Source organism: Malaclemys terrapin, chromosome 5, assembly GCF_027887155.1.
Source record: "Malaclemys terrapin pileata isolate rMalTer1 chromosome 5, rMalTer1.hap1, whole genome shotgun sequence".
In the NCBI taxonomy this organism is placed as follows: domain Eukaryota; kingdom Metazoa; phylum Chordata; order Testudines; family Emydidae; genus Malaclemys; species Malaclemys terrapin.
The window spans coordinates 54,437,981-54,458,544 of NC_071509.1; the positions used below are offsets into that span (position 1 = coordinate 54,437,981).

At 38.4% G+C, this 20,564-nt stretch overlaps 1 protein-coding gene across 2 annotated transcripts in view; it reads right to left on the reverse strand.

Annotated features, from left to right (window-relative positions):
• The window catches only part of DLC1 (DLC1 Rho GTPase activating protein), a 417,446-nt gene that overhangs the window by 134,010 nt on the left and 262,872 nt on the right, over positions 1–20,564 (reverse strand). Inside the window, exon 6 of one of the 2 annotated variants that reach the window (XM_054029698.1) lies at positions 5,383–5,416. The exons of the other annotated variant lie outside the window; for it this stretch is intronic. Within the exon in view, the coding sequence (XP_053885673.1) occupies positions 5,383–5,416 (34 nt within the window). The remainder of the gene's footprint in view (positions 1–5,382; positions 5,417–20,564) is intronic. 2 annotated transcript variants of the gene reach the window in all.

A 20,564-nucleotide genomic window follows, 5' to 3' on the forward strand; every position in this document is an offset into this window, starting at 1 on the left:
CACTTATGTACATAATACACTCACTCTTTCAGATGCATAAACAATCCCTCCCCATCACTTCAAAGATAAAAGATCCCATAAGACGATCAAGCTATTTTTTTCCAATTAGAATTCTATTTCTGCCAATATCCTTCCAAGCTTGTTACTTAAACTAATTCATCTTTGCTACTGACTGATTTCTCTCTTCCATAATCCATCTGAGACCATAAAAACATCTTCTCTCTAGTATGTTAGTTAAGTCAGATGACAAGAAGGTGCCAATTCTGCTTTAAGTTGCACCAGTGTAAATTGAAGTAAATCCACTGACTGCACTGGAGTAACTCCAGTTTGCATGTGTGTCAAGGTTTAAACCGGGGGTTGGCAACCTTTCAGAAGTGGTGTGCTGAGTCTTCATTTATTCACTCTAATTTAAGGTTTCACGTGCCAGTAATACATTTTAACGTTTTTAGAAGGTCTCTTTCTATAGGTCTATGATATATATCAAAACTATTGCTGTATGAAAAGTAAATAAGGTTTTTAAAATGTTTAAGAAGCTTAGTTTAAATTAAATTAAAATGCAGAGCCCCCTGGACCGGTGGCCAGGACCCAAGCAGTGTGAGTGCCACTGAAAATTAGCTCGCGTGCCATAGGTTGCCTATCCCTGACCAATGCCCACTGAAGTTAATAGGATGGGAATCCTTGATGTTAGTGGCCAACTGCATCAAACTCTGAATAAGATCAGACCAACTATTTTATCTTCCTCCTGTTATAAAAATGAAAGGAAAAATAATGAGTGCAGTTCAACACGAACTACAGTACTAACTGGTTAGCAGAAGCACAACTACTTATGATGTTCGTATATTCTAAGCTTTAATTTGTCAAGTTTTTAATGAAAGAGTGTTGGGTCAGAATGCTAAGCTTCAGAAGGAAGTAAGGCAGAGTGAGTATCCAGTGGGGATACCCAAGCTCATTGGGCAAATAAAAAACCCTGTATCAGCCCACTGGAAAAAATACATGTTTGACAAGTGACAGGGATGGACAATGGAGTCAAGCAAGGTTTCACTTGGAATGACCTGCTAGGTACATTGGGAAAGACAATGTATCTTTTTGTGCCTTATTTTTCTCAGCTGTAAAGTGAGGATAATGACATGTACCTTCTCTGTAAAGCACTTTGAGATCTCTGGTGACAAGCACATTGGCACTAGTACTAATATTTATTATTTATTAAACTTGGGGTTGTGTTCATTCACAGCAAAAAAATAAACCCAAACAAACAAAAAAACAATCCCCCCGCCCACCAAACCCCCTCAAAAAACCTAGACTCTTAAATATATTAGAGAAAATGTCATTTGCCCTGTTTTCTAGGATTCTCAAAATGTTCTTTAAACTGAGCTATTGCTGGTTCGACTATGGGACTGGCAGGCAGAGGGAAGAAAGAATAAGAATAAAAACATGAAAGACACAATCCTCCTTTGTACCAGGCTCATGCTCAGGACTGTTAAAGGGACTAGGCAAAGGAGGTCCTAAGCAATCTTTGCATTTCTCCCAATCCTGGAAGTGACAGGAGGTTAATATGTCAAATTATGGCAAAGATTACTTGCATTATAGTGTATTTTGGGGCAGAGGGATCACTCCATGGTTATAGAATTGTCACTGATCGTCCCCTGGACTCCCCGTTGCATGGGCGTGAAATTATTGTCACTCTCATTGCACCTGCTCCTTGCAGAGTAGTGCAGATCTCACCACCCGTCCTTCCCTTTGAGAGGTGTGTATATGAAAATGTCACTTTGCCTGACTCCTTTGGCCCTGCAAGGGTTGAGGAAGTTATTGTGATCCCCTGGCACCTGCCACAATCTCCTGTGGGGAATGTAGTCTTATGGAAGCATGCTACAACTTTAAGAGCCTTGAGTCACAGGTACTGAAAGTATGCATTCTAGTCACAGTCTAGCTGATTAAAGTTCCTCCTGAGGAACTGAAGAGTTGGTCTGGTCTTCTTATACTGGCACATGTCCATTTTGGTAGATTGGCTAGAACTATTTATTTACAGAGATAAATGAATGAGTTCTGCTAACTGGATTTAACTTTTTTTACACTGACTAATTACCTACACCTCAGAGATGTAGCACCACTAGAGAGTGATCCAAAGCTTATTGGACTCAATGAAAAGACTCCCAGCGAGTCTGAGCTTTCGGATCAGGCCCTTATGGCTTATCCTGTTCCCATTCAAGTCCAAGAACAGCTTCCATTAACTTTAATTGTGCAGGATCAAGCACCTAGTGAGAGGAATAATAATATCTATAATAAAACAACTTATAACAACAAAATATTACGGTAGCCCAAAGAGCATGAAAACCACCCTGAGGCAGTTCCCACAACCCTTTACAATCCCAGTTACCATTCCAGCCATGTTGCTGTGCTTGTTTAGGGTTCAAAACATTGTTTATAGGATATGTGCTGGTAGTCTCATATGTACAGCCTCCTATCTGCAGCTATACAGGGTTTGGCTGAAGTAGTGACTGAGCATCTACTGCAAAGATGGACAAATGAAACTACACAGCGAAAGGTTGCAGCACAGCACAGTGCACCAAAACTATTGCTGCAGAGGCATATTTATTAATGCAGACAGCCTCTCAGTGTGAATCTATCTTCTATGCATTTCATGGATTCATTTGTAGTTCAACTGTCCTGAAAAACACCAGGTTTATGACTGACTAAAAGAAGCACAAGATGCTGTTTCAGTTTCTGGACAGCCAGGAATAACACCTGATAGCTTTACAATCAAAATGAACACACTGTGGGCAATACTATGTTACTGACCAAAAGAAATGGCAATTTCACTGATCACACAGACATGCTATGGATTAGTACCAGTTAAATGCTTGGAGTTTGTCTGCCAAGACAGGCAACAACAAGCAGGGGCATGTGCTGAAGTCGTCTTCTGGATCCCTAGTGCAGCCCAGTGTTACATCAGCTAGAGTGGCAGACCCTTTGCTATGTTAGGGTGACTGCCAAACTACAAATATAGAACATCAAGCTGCCTAAGTAATGCAGGGCAGAGCTCTAAAAAGGCACTGCTAAGCTTTCAAGTTGAGCATCTGTGAATGCCAATAGATTAGAGGCTAACAGGCTTCATGGAATGCCAATAGGCAGTGACACACTTCCCTTAAGACCAGAGACTGCAGGGCCTTGTGAAGGTTCTGAATTATTTCCTCTACCAAATCAGCGTCAGACTCCTGAAGTAACAAATGTCTAAATTATGAAACTATAACTTCAAAATAAAAGAAAACTACCAGAGAAAATGGAATGCATAATACTCGCTCTTCCCCCAAAATTTCTCTTTGAAAGGCAGCCATGAACATTCCCAGATGAATGTGCAAACTTCTCAGTGATTGAGATTCACATTTGCTTGAGTTTGAGAAATATATTGTATTGTATAACTCTTTAAAGTAGAGTAACAGCCAAAAATGTGCATCTGAATGAGGGCCCCATTGTACAACCACATAAAAAGACACGAGCCTAGGATCTAACTAAAGACAAGTCACAAATGGGGAAGGTGGTGGGGAGGGAGTATGAGATAACAGTAATCATATCCTGCAATGTTTGTGCACAACTAGATGGCAATGAATTAAATGTTTAAAATAAATTATGTTAAAAATTGCCAATCACTGCAGAACACCATGCTTCCTTAAAATTTCCTCTGACACCAGAAAAACTGACTCAGTGCTCACTGCCCATTATTTTCATATTATTTTATTTATTTTTCACTTGTACAGTATATTTGTTTTATTCCTTCTATACAGATTATTCCCAAACCATCCCCCCATCCAACATGATTAGTTCCTTTTAGTATATATAACATGTATCCCATAGTTAAGCTATCCTCCCAACTCCCTCTCTACATAAGCCACAAGTTCCCCTCCCCTTGGGATGCCTCAAGTGGGGGTTAGGGAAGCATTTGGGTCTGAGGAGGAATATCTCACCCTTTCTTCTGCAGTCCAGGGGCAGGACGAGTCTTTAAAGGTGTCAGAAAGCAGGTCCAACATGGAGTGAATATTCTGATGTCAGTGAGCACCGGGGCTGTGAAGGTGATACTAGAGTCTACCCATTACCTAACCTCCTACTGAAATACTCTCCTTTCTCTCACCTCTCCTATCCAAAAGGCAATGATCCAACCACACAAGCTGTCACAGAGTCTAGAACTGCTGATATCAGTAGACCAATTGAGGCTCTAACCCCCTGGTGAAGGAGGTGGCTATGGAGTTTCTCCTATTTAAGGATGCTGAGGCAGTCCCTGTTGGACTCCAGCCCACACCCCACTTGTGGGAGTTGGAAGTCTTGGCTCTGCAGGGAGGAACCAGGGGGTTCAGTTAGTTCTCCTTCTGTGCCCCTTAGGCAGCAGTGGCTCACATCAGTATATATTTTTTAATATAAAAACATAATGTACATGTGTGTGTAAGAGAAAGAGCTAACATATCTCCTTCCTCTGCTACTCCCATTAACTACTGTCATTCTGTTTGTTTCCCTTCTTGTAAACTCTTTGAAGCAAGGCCTTTTTTTTTTTACATCTGTGTCTTATATGGTGCCAAGCACACTCGTGCTACTTAAGAAATAGCAACAACCCCCCCCCCCACACACACACATACATACACACAGTATGATTTGCACACACAAATGTAGGGTTTGCTTGTGAAAAACTTTCAAGTGCAGTTTCCGTTTGAAAATTTGACTCAAATCTCCAGAACAGCAATACAATGAAAGCAAAGTTGTTCTGATGTCATTCATTCTACTTGCAACTACTTCCAAAAAGTGCGGATGGAACTAACTTGGGGGAATTGTTCCAACTCTTATCCTCTAGGAGTTCTGTCATAAAACTAGCAAACATAACATACATGTATCTCCATAGAAGGTAATCAGTCAGCTGAATAGATCTGTAGTTATACATATCCTGCTTATCTCCACTTTTTCCATTTTCTTCCTTACCACTTACAGTAAGTATGCAGCTCATTCCTAATATGCAACCAACCACAGAACTGAGCTTCTTCCTGAAAGTGGGGCAAGGGTGGTATTTTTTCAGAGCAATAAGTATTCTCTAAATGATTGTTATGGTTACGTTATAAGAAGTGAAAAAAGTTGAGAATGCTCCCTATTAATACTATCTTATTTGCTGTTCTTCATATTGTCTGGGTAACTCAATGTATAAAGTTAAATCGGGAGCAGAATTAGCAATTTGTGTAACTCATTTTAATTGAAAATAGCAGGTCAGTGAAATTTTCCTTATCTTAGTGGGGGTTAGAGCTGACCTTCCCACAGGCTGCATATCCTGTAACAGAACTGAGAATGCACACGGTAACAAGAGAATTCAGTTGCTCTTGGTCGGTGCCAAACATTAATTTCATTCCTTACCTCCAACAACACTGGTGTATTAAGAAGTTGGAGTCTGCAAACAAAACAGAAAGACAGGACTGCTCAGAAGTTAATGAAAATATCAATAAGTCATAACATCTGGAACTCATCAACCAAACTCTGACGTAAGGAAACTGTCCAGATGTTAGTGGAATTGTAGAGACTGTAATATTTGTTGAGGGAGGCTCTTCCAAACAATCAAAGCAGTAAAGCAGTTCAGCACTTACATCACTTTTCAGCACTTTGAGAAAAGCTTCAATAATTTAATAATTTTTCAAATGTGTGAAATGCCCACACAATGCAGCAAGGGAACACAGTCCTGGAAACCAAGAAACTCAGCTCCAGGATCTTGGGAAACACATGAACATGCAAAGAACTGTGAGATTCGAAGGGGCACACCTCTCAATTGTCTGTCATTAGGACGAACTTCATTCAACGATCTTGTTGTGTTTCAATTTTAATAATATAGTTTAATAACATCCACAATGTTGAATCATAAAGCTGGGGCCACAGAGAACAGATATAATTTTGTCCTCATCCCTTGTTTTGGGTCCTGTCCCACAATGCAAACCACATTTAGGCCTTAGAACATTGAGAAATACAGATGAGGGGGCATATCCTGGAATCCTAACAGACAGCTTCCCTGATGCAAGCTATGTTCCCCTTCTTCCCCCAGAATCAGCTCAAACTGCCTTGCTGCACAGCTGAAGAATTAATGTGGTGGTGCTCAAACTCTTTCTGCTGGTGGACAGGAGTGCTCATCCCCTACAGGGACAGGCTTTGAGCGTTTCCCTATATGTATCTCCTCCGTTCCTGGCAGTTGCATGTGATCTTTATAAATATTTTAGGTTTCCAGGATCACAGTAAAACTAATTCCAAAATTTACAGATTTCAGAAATTTTCTGGGATTGCATTCCCTAAATACACAACCCAAAAAGCTCAAGCACAGGACATGACATCAGACTGTGTTTATTTCAGTGTTGGAACTGACTAAGAGGACTGTGGAAAAACAGAATGCTGAAAATAGTGTATACTTCCATTAGACCCTCCAGCTGTTCTAACTTGTATACATGAGAACCTTATTACAGTCACTTTCATAATGTGTTCAGCGTGTGCTCTTTTTTTTGTTTAATAAATGTTAACAAAACAATGCCATTATTGCATTCTGGTTAAGGAAATGACAGAGGAACTGCATGAAGGAAATGTTTAAAATTCAACCTATGGTGAAATATGTCAAAACAATAGCTACAATTCTCCAACTCCTCATCCCGCCCAAACTGCAATGTGGTGGTTTTATACTGAAATACCCATTAAAAATAGCCAAGATGACAGAGAATGTACACTTTCACTTGCATTGCTGTATGATAGCTACAAACTCCACTCATATCACCCTTCAAATTAGAAGTGCAAACGTACTGGAAACAAAATATTCCAATAGCTGAAAATAAGCAGCAAAAGTCTCACCCTACAACCTCTTCAGATCATTTCAACACTTCTTCACATTTTTCTTTGGAGAGTGACAAATTAAGAGAATAAAGTATAGGAAAAGACCCAACAACAAGATATATTTCAGTCATAATTTGGAGATTTTGGCTCAAAAACATTGCACTACAGCTGTCAACCTTCCCGTTTAAAAAACAAAGTGAAATATTTCATTTTTCCATATAATACGAGTGTAGCCAACATTTTCGAAATATATAAAAACATATGATGTATATGTATTGTGCAGACAAGTGTTTCTACATGTAGACAAGTGCACATAGATCTTTGTGGATCACATATGTAGTCTGAACTTTGAATTTGTGATGAATTATAAAACCCATTTATTTAATATTCCCCTCAAATACTAGTTTAACAACATGTTTTTTCAGGTAACTCTCAGGATAACAACAAACCCTCTGCAGAAGTGAGAAAACTTTAACCTGATAAAAACAACTGGCAGCTTTTAGTCTGAAGAAATGATCAATAATTCTCTCACTGCATCCTGTCATGTTCTTTTTTACTGGGTATGGATTATTTCATGACAAAACAGTAATAGTCATGTATAGTTGTGCTGTTTGCTTTCCATGAATTATTGTCTATTAACAAGAAGTTATCAAACTACTGTTTTATCAGGATTACATCAACACCATTCATAAATATTTTGCAAATGTGATCATTTTAGATGTGGCTATATTTAATTATTTATAAAATGGCCTGGATAAAAGGAACGATCAGATAAGGAAGCTGATTTCAAGGTAGGCCAGCATTCAGTATATAACAACTGCATGTATGATTCTTATTAATCAATAGCCATCTCACTTGTGTTCTAAAAGAATTTATATTGTTCAAAAGTGAGTTTATACAAGGATTACATATCAAGTGGTAGAAAGCGATTGGCCTGAGGCCTCACAATGCACTCAATGTGTAGCATCTTGTATAATTGCATATTTTGTAAAACATTACCTCATCTACACCCCCACAGCCACCAACCAAATATATTATATTCTTCCAACCTCAAGACAGTTACTGAGCTAACATTTAAAGCAATATATTCCCTGTACATGCAGAGAATACGTTTCTGAGGATAGGTAAAATGTAATACACTACACCTTTATCTGAAACCCTGTAGAATTGGTGCTTTAAACAGGGGCAATTGAAAATAATCATGAGCAAAATTCAGTGGGTGGAAAAATTAAACACAAAAAATAAGAATGATAATTAGAAGTTGTTTAAGAATGCTTTATTAGATGACCCAGAAAACTCACAATCCCCCGAGAAGGCTCCTTCTGTTAAAAAGCCATCCTGTTTCAGCGGGGAAGTAAAAATGGCAACAAAAATAAAAAATATACATAACAAATGGAAAAAATGAGGAAGTTGATAGCACTGTGTACAAACCAGCAGTTAGGAAATGCAGAGAACTGTTTAGGGAAGATAAAGGTATCAAACAAAAAATCTATTGCCAGTAGACTAACAACAGCAAGAAGAAATTCTTTAAATATACCAGGAACAAACAAAACCGTAACATTATAGTTCTAATACTATAATTTCAATCATGAAACAGATAAGGAAAAATATTTAATAATTTTTTCTGTTCTGTATTTGGAAAAAGCAGAACAACATACTCATATCTATCTTACAGTGACAAGGAAATGCTTTCTATTCCATCAGTAACTAGGACGGATGTTAAAGCGCAAGTATTAACATTAAACATTTTTAAAATCAGCAGGACCTGATAACTTGTACCTAAGAGTGTTGAAAGAATTTGCTGAGGAATTCTCTGAACCATTAATGCTGACTTTTAATAAATCTTAGAAGTTCCAGTCTAGGGAAATGCCAGAAGACAGAAGAAAGATAATATTTGTGCCAATATTTAAGAAGAGTAAATGGGATGATCCAGGTAACTATTGTCCAGTTAACTTTACATTCATCCCAGGCAAAATCACGGAAAAGCTGATGCAATCTCTGAAGACTTAAAGGATGGTAACATAATTAATACCAAACAACATGGTTTTATGGAAAATAGGTCTGGTAAGAAAACTTGATATCTTTTTGATAAGATTACAAGTTTAGTTGATAAAGGTAACCATGGACATAATATACTTAGGCATCTGTAAAGCATATGACTTAGTCCCACATGGACATTCTCATAAAAAATTAGCACTATATTAAAATTGATGTAGCCCATATTAGATGGATTAAAACTGGTTAATTGATAGATCTCAAAAAGGAATTATAAATGGGGAATCATCATTTTAGGGAGGTGTGTTCTTAGCCCACTGCTATTCAATATCTTTATCACTGATCTGGAAGAAAATATAATACTCATTGCTGGAAAATTCTGTAGATGATACAAACATTGGAGGAGGGGTAAATAATGATGGGGATAGTTCACTGATGCAGATTGAGTTGGCTCATTTGTCAAAGTACTGTCAAATGTAAGGGCATCTAGAATCAAAGAATGTAGGTCACACTTACAAGACAGCAGACAATATCTTTGAATGCAGTAAAACTGAAAAGGACTTAGGTATTATGTGGATAACCAACCGAACTGATCTCCCAGTGCGATGTTGTAGCCAAAAAGGCAATCACCAAACAGGAGTAGGCAGGTGGTATTGCCTCTGTACAGTAACTCCTCATTTAACGTTGGAGTTATGTTCCTGAAAAATGCGACTTTAAGCGAAATGATGTTAAGCGACTCCAATTTCCCCATAAGAATTAATGTAAATGAGAGGGTTAGGTTCCAGGGAAATTTTTTTCACCAGACAAAAGACTATATATATATATATAGACACACACACACACACACACACACACACACACACACACACACACACACACACACAGTATAAGTTTTAAACAAACAATTTAATACTGGTACACAGTGATGATGATTGTGAAACTTGGTTGAGGTGGAGGAGTCAGAGGCGGGGATATTTCCCTTACTGCTAAATGATGAACTAGCAATTGGCTGAGCCCTCAAGGGTTAACTCTCTCACTCTACAAGGCAGCAGGAATGGAGGGAGATATGCACATTTCCCCTTTAAGTACACTGCCTTGTTAATTAGAACAGCTTGCTGAGACCACAGCTGCTGCAAGCTCCCTCCGTCCTGAGCCCTGGTGTGTCACCCCTGCTCTATGGAAGATGGGGTAAGTGGGGAGCTGGGGGAAGGAGGATGCCCTGACATTAGCACCCCTCTTTCTTCCCTTCCCCCTTGCACAGCAAGCAGGAGTCTCGGGGAGCAGCTCCAAGGCAGAGGGCAGGAGCAGCACATGGCAGTGGGGGGAGGGACAGCTGCAATTGCTAGCCTGCTGGGCAGCTGATGCATAGGGAACTTATGGGAGCGGGGAACTGATAGGGGGAGCTGATGGAAGGGCTGCTGGTCAACCCTGGTTCCAAGCCCCCACCAGCTAGTTGCAATGGGCTGCTCTTCCTGCAAGCAGTAGACAAAGCAGGTGGCTGCCAAACAACGTTAGAAAGGAGCATTACACAACTTTAAACGAGCGTGTTCCCTAATTGATCAGCAACGTAACAATGAAACAACGTTAACCAGGACGACTTTCAGTGGTAGTAATGGTACTAGTGAGATCATTACTTGAATACTCTGTCCAGTACTGGTGTCCACACTTTATTTAAGGATGTTGAAAAATTGGGAAGGGCTCAGTAAAGAACTACAAGAATGATTTGAGGTCTGGAATACCTGCCTTATAGAGACTCAAGAAGCTTAATCTATTTAGTTAATCCAAGAGAAGGTTAAAAGGTGATTTGACCATTGTCTACAAGTACCTGTATCAGGAAGAGATTTCTGGTAGTAGACAACAGTTTAATCTAGCAAGAAAAAAGGATAACAAAATCTCATGATTGGACGCTGAAGCTAAACAAATTCAGACTAGAAAGGTGGCACAAATTTTTAAAGGGGGAGGTAATTAGCTGTTAGAACAGCTTACCTAGGGGTGTGGTGGACTCTTCATCCCTTGAAGTCTTTACATCAAGACTTGATGTCTTTCTGAAAAGATATGCTGTAGTTCAAACAGAAGTTATGGGCTTGATACATAAATTACAGGGTGAGGCTCTATGGCCTGTGTTATACAGGAGATCATAATGGTCCTTTCTAGTCTTTAAAATTTTTTTTTGAATCTTTGGTAAGATAAATGCAGTGTATAGTGTCTTTCAAATAAAAACTACCACAAACTGCTTTATATAGCTAAATAATGCAGACAAAAATGTAACATACCATCTGTCTGTCATATATGAACAATTTATATATTCATACACACATCATATGTATCTTTACATTTATATTTCTAGAGAGCTACAGATAGCTACATCTGTCTAGCTACATAGGACTGGTTTTTAGAGATGGTGGGCACTCATATCTGCCAGTTACTTCAATGGGAGCTGTGCCTCTTCAGCACCACTGAAAAATCTTGCAATTTATTTATCCTGGGTGTCTAAATGTCGACTTGCCTATCTCTTTTAAAATGTATATCAATAGTCACCAAAAATATGTTTGCACAATATCATCTTTTATACAAAACACATTTATGAAGCTCACCACTCCTGAGTAATAAGGCCACACATTGATTAACTATTTCTTATATCCTTCCATTTGTAAAACTAGGTGCCTGAGGTACACTGGGCCAAATTCAGAAGAAAGTTTGACTATTGAATTAGAGAGTTTTGTAGAAAATAGTAATCCTATTAAGCAAATATATATATATTAAAAAAGAAGAAGAGAAAAAAAAACAATAAAAAAAATCATAAAAATTGGCTGTTGGGTTTTTTTTGGGGGGGGGGGGGAGGAGGAGGGAAAAACTAATTCCACCCCTTAAAATTCCTTAGTTGTTTCTGGTTTTTGAAAATAGAAAAATGTCAAAAGAAATATTCAACCAGCTCTACTGAACTATTTATCCAGTTATCATATACACGTGCACACACATGCAAAAGTAAAGTTAATTTTGCAGGGACTTACCAAATATCTTTCTACCTTCTCTGAAAATAAAACAAAGAAAAGAGAGGAGCTATTTTGAGAACAGAGTTTATCTGAACTTGCAGAAACCTGTTTTCTTCATTGCAGTCTGAAAATAGTCTTTTCTAAGAAGAGTTAACAATACATCTTTTAAACTTTTATGATTAGCATCTGGTATCTACCAATCATTTTAGTAAGGAATTTAGGTCTGCCCTTTATTGAAAAGTCAATTAATTTCAAATAGGGGGGTTGTTCAAGATCTGTTGGGCAGGTTCCTTATTTGTTTCTTTTTTTCTAACAATGTTGGTGAGTGAGTATGTATGAAAGTGAAAAACCAACTACCTGAAGGGGGGTTCCAAAGAGGATGGAGCTCAGCTGTTCTCAGTGGTGGCAGATGACAGAACAAGGAGCAATGGTCTCAAGTTGCAGTGGGGGAGGTCCAGGTTGGATATTAGGAAAAACTATTTCATTAGGAGGGTGGTGAAGCATTGGAATGGGTTACCTAGGGAGGTGGTAGAATCTCCATCCTTAGAGGTTTTTAAGGCCCGGCTTGGCAAAGCCCTGGCTGGGATGATTTAGTTGGAGTTGGTCCTAATTTGAGCAGGGGGTTCGACTAGATGACCTCCTGAGGTCTCTTCTAACCCTAATCTTCTATGATTCTACGAATTACTGTGTGTCATTTTGTCCCCTTTACTCTTTGCTACTCTTCCCATCCTTCACAAATCTCAATTTCTTATCTCCCTGACCTTCCATTATACTCTTTCAATCTTTTCCTCTTCCTCATGAATTTCTGAATCCCACCCTTGTTTGTTCATTACCTCTGATTGGCACTCTGCTCTATGTTCTGCCACAGAATGTAGACAGAGACAATTTAACAGATGTAAATACTGTACTGTAATTCAATTCTGTACTACCATGTTGCCTTTCACTAGAGAGGTTATTCCAATTTTGTTAAAGAACCCTCCTTATATTACAACTTAAATATAATAGTTACGAATTAAAAAGATTGTGAAAATAAAATGAAATAAAATGCAAAACATCCTTCAAGCCTTTCAACATGTTTATTTTCAACTTTTAAAATATTTGTACAGCTACACTTTTCAGGCAATATTCTATACTCAGATACACCAGGGTAATACTTGTTGGAGTAGAAGGTGGTCAGTACTTCTGAAACATCAGGCACCTTACCAAGGGCTTGTCTACATGGTGCATTAGTCCACTCTAGAGGGGCGTAAACTCTAGTGTGCATCAATGTGTTGTGCACTAACTGGCCTGTGTAGACCCTGCTGGTGCACACTAAAAGTTCCCTAGTGCACGTTAATGTAGTACATTTTGAAATGGGACACTAAGGCAGACTAAGCAGCTTTTAGTGTGTAGCAGCAGGGGCCATGCGAGCCAGTTAGTGTCTACATGCTATCATGTATTACAATTTACACCCCTCTGTGCAGACTAATGCACTGTGGAGACAAGCCCTAAAATATCTAAATGCAGATTAGATGCCTATCTTTAGACACCCAGGGCCAGATCCCCAGCTGAAGTCCATTGTGGTCAAAAGGCTATGACAATTTACATCAACTGAGAATCTGTCCCCCAGTTTTAAAATGTTGGTCCGTAAATAAAAATCACCTTTTGAGACCTGTCTTTAAATCTGTTTTGGTTGGCTATTGTAGTACCTACTGACCATTTTTTTCACTTTGTAAAATCTTCAAACAATATAATTCAATTGATATTCTATACTGATGCCTAGGACCTGACCAGCAACCTTATAGATAGGGACAGATATACACAGGCAGATTGTATCTTGAAGTGCTTGCACACTGCGTCCTAGCAATGGAAAATGCTCTTATTATTTTACTTGTGTTTGATGGATTAGTTTTCAATAGGGCTGTCAAGTAATTAATTTTTTTAATCGCGCGATTAATTGCAATTAATTTTTAATCGCGATTAATCGCACTGTTAAACAACAATAGAATACCATTTATTTTAAATATTTTTGGATGTTTACTACATTTTCAAATATATTAATTTCAATTACAACACAGAATATAAAGTGTACAGTACTCACTTTATATTTATTTTTGATTACAAATATTTGCACTGTAAAAAACAAAAAAAATTTATTTTTCAATTCACCTCATACAAGTACTGTGGTGCAATCTCTTTATTAAGAAAGTTGAACTTACAAATGTAGAATTATGTTAAAAAATGCATTCAAAAATAAAACAATGTAAAACTTTAAAGCCTACAAGTCCACTCAGTCCTACTTCTTGTTCAGCCAATCACTCAGACAAACAAGGTTGGTTACAATTTGCAGGAGATAATGCTGCCTGCTTCTTGTTTACAATGTCACCTGAAAGGGAGAACAGGCATTCGAATGGCACTGTTGTAGCTAGTGTTGAAAGTTATTTATGTGCCAGATGCGCTAAAGATTCATATGTCCCTTCATGCTTCAACCACCATTCCAGAGGACATGCTTCCTTGCTGATGATGGGTTCTGCTTGATAACAATCCAAAGCAGTGTGGACTGACGCATGTTCATTTTCATCATCTGAATCAGATGCCACAAGCAGAAGGTTGATTTTCTTTTTTGGTGGTTTGGGTTCTGTAGTTTCCACATCAGAGTGTTGCTCTTCTAAAAGCATACTCCACAACTCATCCCTCTAAGATTTTGGAAGGCACTTCAGATTCTTAAACTTTGGATTGAGTGATGTAGTTATTTTTAGAAATCTCACATTGGTATCTTTGCGTTTTGTCAAATCTATTGTGAAAGTGTTCTTAAAACGAACATGTGCTGGGTCATCATCTGAGACTGCTATAACATGAAATACATGCAGAATGTGGGTAAAACAAAGCAGGAGACATACAATTCTCCCCCCCCCAAAGGAGTACAGTCACAAATTTTATTGACACATTATTTTTTTAACAAGCATCATCAGCATGGAAGCATGTCCTCTGGAATGGTGGCCGAAGCATGAAGGGGCATATGAATGTTTAGCATATCTGACATGTAAATATCTTGCAACAACGGCTACAAAAGTGCCATGCGAACGCCTGTTCTCCGTTCCAGGTGACATTGTAAGTAAGAAGCAGGTAGCAGTATTTCCCATTAATGTAAACAAACTTGTTTGTCTTAGCGATCGGCAGCATAAGAAGTAGGACTGAGTGGACTTGTAGGTACTAAAGTTTTACACTCTTGTTTTTGAGTGCAGTTATGTAACCAAAAAAATCTGCCTTTGTAAGTTACACTTTCACGATAAAGAGATTGTACTTCAGTACTTGTATGAGGTGAACTGAAAAATAGTATTTATTTTTGTTTATCATTTTTACAGTGCATATATTTGTAATAAAAAAAATATAATGAGCATTGTGCACTTTGTATACTGTGTTGTAATTGAAATCAATATTGAAAATGTAGAAAGACATCCAAAAATATTTAATAAATTTAAATTGGTATTCTATTGTTATAAATGCGATTAATCACGATTAATTTTTTTGAGTTAATCGCATGAGTTAACTGCGATTAATTGACAGCACTAGTTTTCAACATTCTAAGATCATACAATGTTAGATTTTGTGTGTGTTCATGTGTGCACACCGCTCCCTTCTCCCCCTCCCCCCATTAGCTAGTATTAGCTGCAAGTAGAGATCCCTTCACTTTCATGACTACTGAAGTTCACTCTGAAAAATAATTATGAAGTGTGGATTATATAGCAATGAATAATCCAAGACAAACATGCTTTTTTCATCCCCCTTCAATAGGTAAATGATGCTCCCACTTGACATCCCCACGACAACACTGCTGGCTTGGCATTGCAATGATTCCTGATTTATTGAATGTTGCTGGACTGTAAAAGCAATATCCTGTCCTTACGCAGGGTGGTGGGAGAGTGTGGAAGAAGAGTTGAACAGGGCAGAAGGTCATGAGTCATCCTGCCAGCATAGTCCAGTTTGGCTCCTGGGGGACCATGGTGAAAGCAACTTGTAGTGCACCTTACTGTTCCTTCACAGAGGAGCAATGCAGAGTATCCTACCTCATGGCTGCGGTAGACTGAGGGAGGGGGATGTGGTGAGAAGAGGGTCCATATCCCTTTTCAGCCCCTTTTCAGCACACCAGCATGACAGGTCATTTTGTAGTCAAAAACATTTCTTAATTCCATGAATTATTTTTAATAATTGATAAGTTTTTTGCTATGCATGAGATGCACGAATCACGGTGTCATTTACAGTTCAGCATATAATATTTATGTCAGGATATTTTTGGGAAATCTCTCTTCTTTTTTCTCCATGATGGTATTTTTCCAGGATAATCTCTTTACTTGGCTGCCCAAAAGTTTACAGTAGATGTTTCTAGCTGTCTGATCCTTGTGTTGGACTGAATTGCAGGATTGGCCATTACTGTGCACAGACATACATCTTTGATAACTTTTGGCCACTCCAAGGCAGAACATTGTTCAGATGATTTTCTTATTGCATATGTCACAAGGAATGAGTTTTTCACATTTTCTTCTTTCCCTTGTTAGTTACTTGGACCCTGTGCTTTTTAAGGTGCTTCCTGATAAGAAAGTTTGCTTATCTAATTGCAATATTGATTTTAGTGTCATGTTCTCTTCATGTACTTCTAATACTGTAAATCAATAGACCAGCATAAAGTTATTTGATGTTTTGTGCTTCTTATTGTCTCTCTATTGATCTCATCCAGTAATAGCATTGTATATCTGGGTACCAGCTTGATGATTAAATCAAGCGATTTGGCTGACAACAATCCCGATGTATTATTGTACTTGTCAACTCTCAGATCACCAGCACAGCCTGAAAAATGGAATGCTCACTACTTTTAAGGGCTCTCCAACATCTAAGCACTGTATTGATAAAAACGGTGGCTGCTCACAAACGTTTGCCATCAAGAATAAAAACATACCCACCCTTATCCACATATTTTAAGAGGTTGAAGGGTTACATGTTCACTCATTTCTAGGAATGTGACAGCCCCCAAAAATAAATTAGCAGTAATGTATTCCTCAGATATTTGTCAATCATATGCACATATATATATATATTTAACAAAGTCTTTTTGTGTCCTGATAAAACCTACATATTTTCATGGATATGTCACTCGCTGTGGGAAGGCACAAATTACCTGTGTCATTACATGTTTTTCTGTGTGAACCAATGGATGGAAAACAATTTTGTAGAAGACAAGGGAGTTTGTTGTTGTTGTCTTATTTGGAAGTAAGCCAGACATTCTTGAAGCTTGTTGATGTAAATGCCATACCAGGTTTAACTGTAAATTGAAAAGCTTACTCAGAACGTTTCACACAAACATCTCTAGCAGATGGAATGAAAACAAGTTCCAAGGGTAAACAAATATCCAGATGACCTGGCAACACCCAGATTAGAAAATAAGAAAATATTAAACATAAAGGACCACTCGGCCAACCCAGCCTCACTCTTCTAGATATTGCATAACCTCCTAGCTTTTTCATTGAACCTATCCACTTTCCCCCCTGTCATTGTATCCAATTGTCTTACACCCACTTTGCTTTTGACTGCAACAGGTCCTAATGTTGTGGCTCTTATACCATGTCCCACAATGCTTTTCCATAGAGAAAAATCCAGTGTCCCTTCTCCAACCCATCTGTCTCTGTAAGACAGTAGGGACATGATACTCAGTCCATGGCTGACTGCTAAATTAAATTGATCATGGAAGCAAGGTTGGTGTCTTGCCCTTTAATGACACTGGCAAGCTTATGTTTAGCTGTTGACACCTTAAGGTGTGGAGCTTTAAATGCAACATTTCCATCTCTAGTGACATGGTCCTCTTTTGTAAAACTCAGTGGTGGAAGGTAAAGTGAAGGAAATGGGTGTTTTTAAGGGATCTCAGAAATCTAAAAATAATTAAAGGTTACATAGTAAGATGTGGCATCTGTGGAAACAGCCACAGAAATAATCCTGCTACCTAATAACTAGCACAGCAGGTCGAAGTTCTACTATGGTTTAAAACATATTTATATCCCTGCCACTGTATAATGAGGCATATCACATAATCACATAATCTGATGGCAAAACTGTTGTCAGATAACATAGTTTTACTTACTATAACTTAGAGAGCTGCACCATTTGCTAGTATTAATGTATTTTTATTATTGTCTTGAAGAAAAAGTATATCATTTTAAAATGTTTTTCTTTATAATCCATGCCCATCCTTCCCCCAAAATATCTTATATAATAATTTCTGGCATTAGTGCACCATCACAAAGGCTTTTGCAATATTTAGCTGCCCTTGTTTTCCCTACAGACAAGTAAATGAAAATGATGTAAGCATTCAGTTTACATTATTGGATCCAAAAGGTTTTTCTCTTGGTCATCACAGTGATGACTAACTTGCCACTATCATTAAAAACATCCCCTCCGTCCCTCAAAATAAGCAATTCCCAGTAAAAGTAAATAAACAAACTGAAGTGACCTTTCTTATATGCCACACCCATTGAGTATTTCTGCTGCCTTTTCTGAGGTATCTAAATGCTATGACAATAAAAACAACAGCCTTCATTTATGTGAATGAGAGGCACTTGGTCTCAGAGATACACAACAAACAGAAAAAAAAAATTGGTTAATTATTTTCTTCCCCAGGCCTCCATAACGGTTTGCCACATGTTTTGAATCTTGTAAGCCAAAATAAGAGCATATGAATTGTAACTGTATAGTTGTACTTAATTTATATTTCAAAAACCTGGCTCTGGCATACCTGACACTCACTTGGACCTTAAAGCATTGAGAGCCTTGCCAAAGGAAATACCAGTAATCTTTCACTGCACAGCCCAGATACTCCAACTGACATACTTCTTGGCTAGGAAATAGTCTGTAATGCAACTCACTGAAGCATATCATACCAATAGAGCACAGAAGCTGACTTAATAGCAAAATAAAATGCTTCAGTAACTTCACTGTGAGGGATTCACAACATCATTTCAACAGTGAAACGTTACATCCATTGTTCCTGCTCTTTCAAATATATATCACAAGATCATAGCTGGAGAATCCTGTGCAGTCCCACTGAAGGGGGAGCACTGAAGTAACATGACATTGAAAGAAAATAATAGGTAAATACTGTGGAGTGACACTGACATACCTTATGCAAATGACACCACTAATTATCCCTGTGTATTTTAAAACATGTTTTTGTACCCCCTCCTCACCTGCCAGTCGTCTGTCTCTTGTATTTTTCCAGATAACATCCAGGGCTCTAGCAGTAGAGTCTCTGATATGATCACTAAATGATCTTCTCAAAGGGGCTTTCACTGGGTGTTCCATAATGCAGTGCAGAGTATCACACATCCACAGGAAAACTGCAGCAATTTGGCCACAGGATAAGGGGCATTCTTTGCTCTGTTATCTGTCTGAAATTTCCTTCACGAGGCAGGTCGTTACTTTGTAAAATTTGTCATCAGCTTTGCGGAGCCCTTTCCTTCAAGACTCAGGCATTGCAGTTCTCACTGCGGACACAGGAAAGCTCAGACTGCAGGCAACCTACTGGAAAGCTGCCAAAGTCAGAACTGCTGCTACATCTGGAAAGGCTTACAAATGAGCTAACGATACACTCGTTTAGATTTGGAGCTTTATTTGTGGATATCTATATGATTCTAGCTTCCTGTTTAATCAAATAACTTACTGGGCACATACTTGCATGCTCATTTATTAAGATAACATGTCTGCTTAACTGACATTTCAGGTAATCTTTCATTTTTTTGAGAGGAAAAAAGTAAGAAATGGGAAAGAGCCATTTTTTTCTGACTTGGTTCATTTATTTTATTTCGTTGCCTTATTTTTCTTACATTTCATTCTGTCTGTGGGACAACATGATTTAGGGCCTGATTCTGCCATCCTTATTTCTACTGAGTAATTCCTTACTCCACAAGTAGTATTGTTGGTCACAGTACGTAAGGAGAGGGGGACAGAATTGGGTCCTTCCTATCTTAGCTAAAAGGGAATGTAAGACTCCACACTCTAAAAGGTTCATGCAAACTTCAGTGACCCTGAATGAAGCCAGTTTGACCTTGCTCAGTTTGACCTTGTACTTCCCTAATGAAAGAATGAATGAAGGGGGAGTTGATTCTCCACTGGCAGTGTCTGAAGTGCCCCTGGCAATATGTGAATAGCTCAGTGCTCCCAGCCTACAAACCTTCCACGTGTCTAATTTCCTTTGAAATCAATGAGAGTGATGTGTGTGTCAGGACTTCAGGGGCAGGTTGTCCTGGAGTTAATTCAAGCCAGAGTCCCTTATTTTTACAGCAGCAACTGAACTTTTGAAAACAGATAATAATACTTCTCATGAAAATAGTGCTATCATTAAAATTAACTGATGAACTTCACATACAGGTCAGCCCACACAGATCAAATTGCAGAATCAGGACCAGAGATTCTACCCTGGGGAGGGGGGGATGTCCTACTCTTTTATACTTTATTCTCAAGTGCAAAGAACTGTTCTTTCAATAGGCATAGAAATCATTTCCACTTCACACCTTCCTATTTGTTGTTATCTTTTCCTCCATCTTTGTTTGTTGTCATTATTTCTTGTGGGCCAAATTCTGATCTCGTTTACACTAGTGTAAATTGGGAACTACTTCACTGATCAGAACAGAAGTCCCCAGGATTTATACTGGTATAAGTGAGAGTAGAATTTAGCTCTATGTTTGTGTAACGTAGGCTGAAAATGCTTCAGCCCTCTTTGTGTAG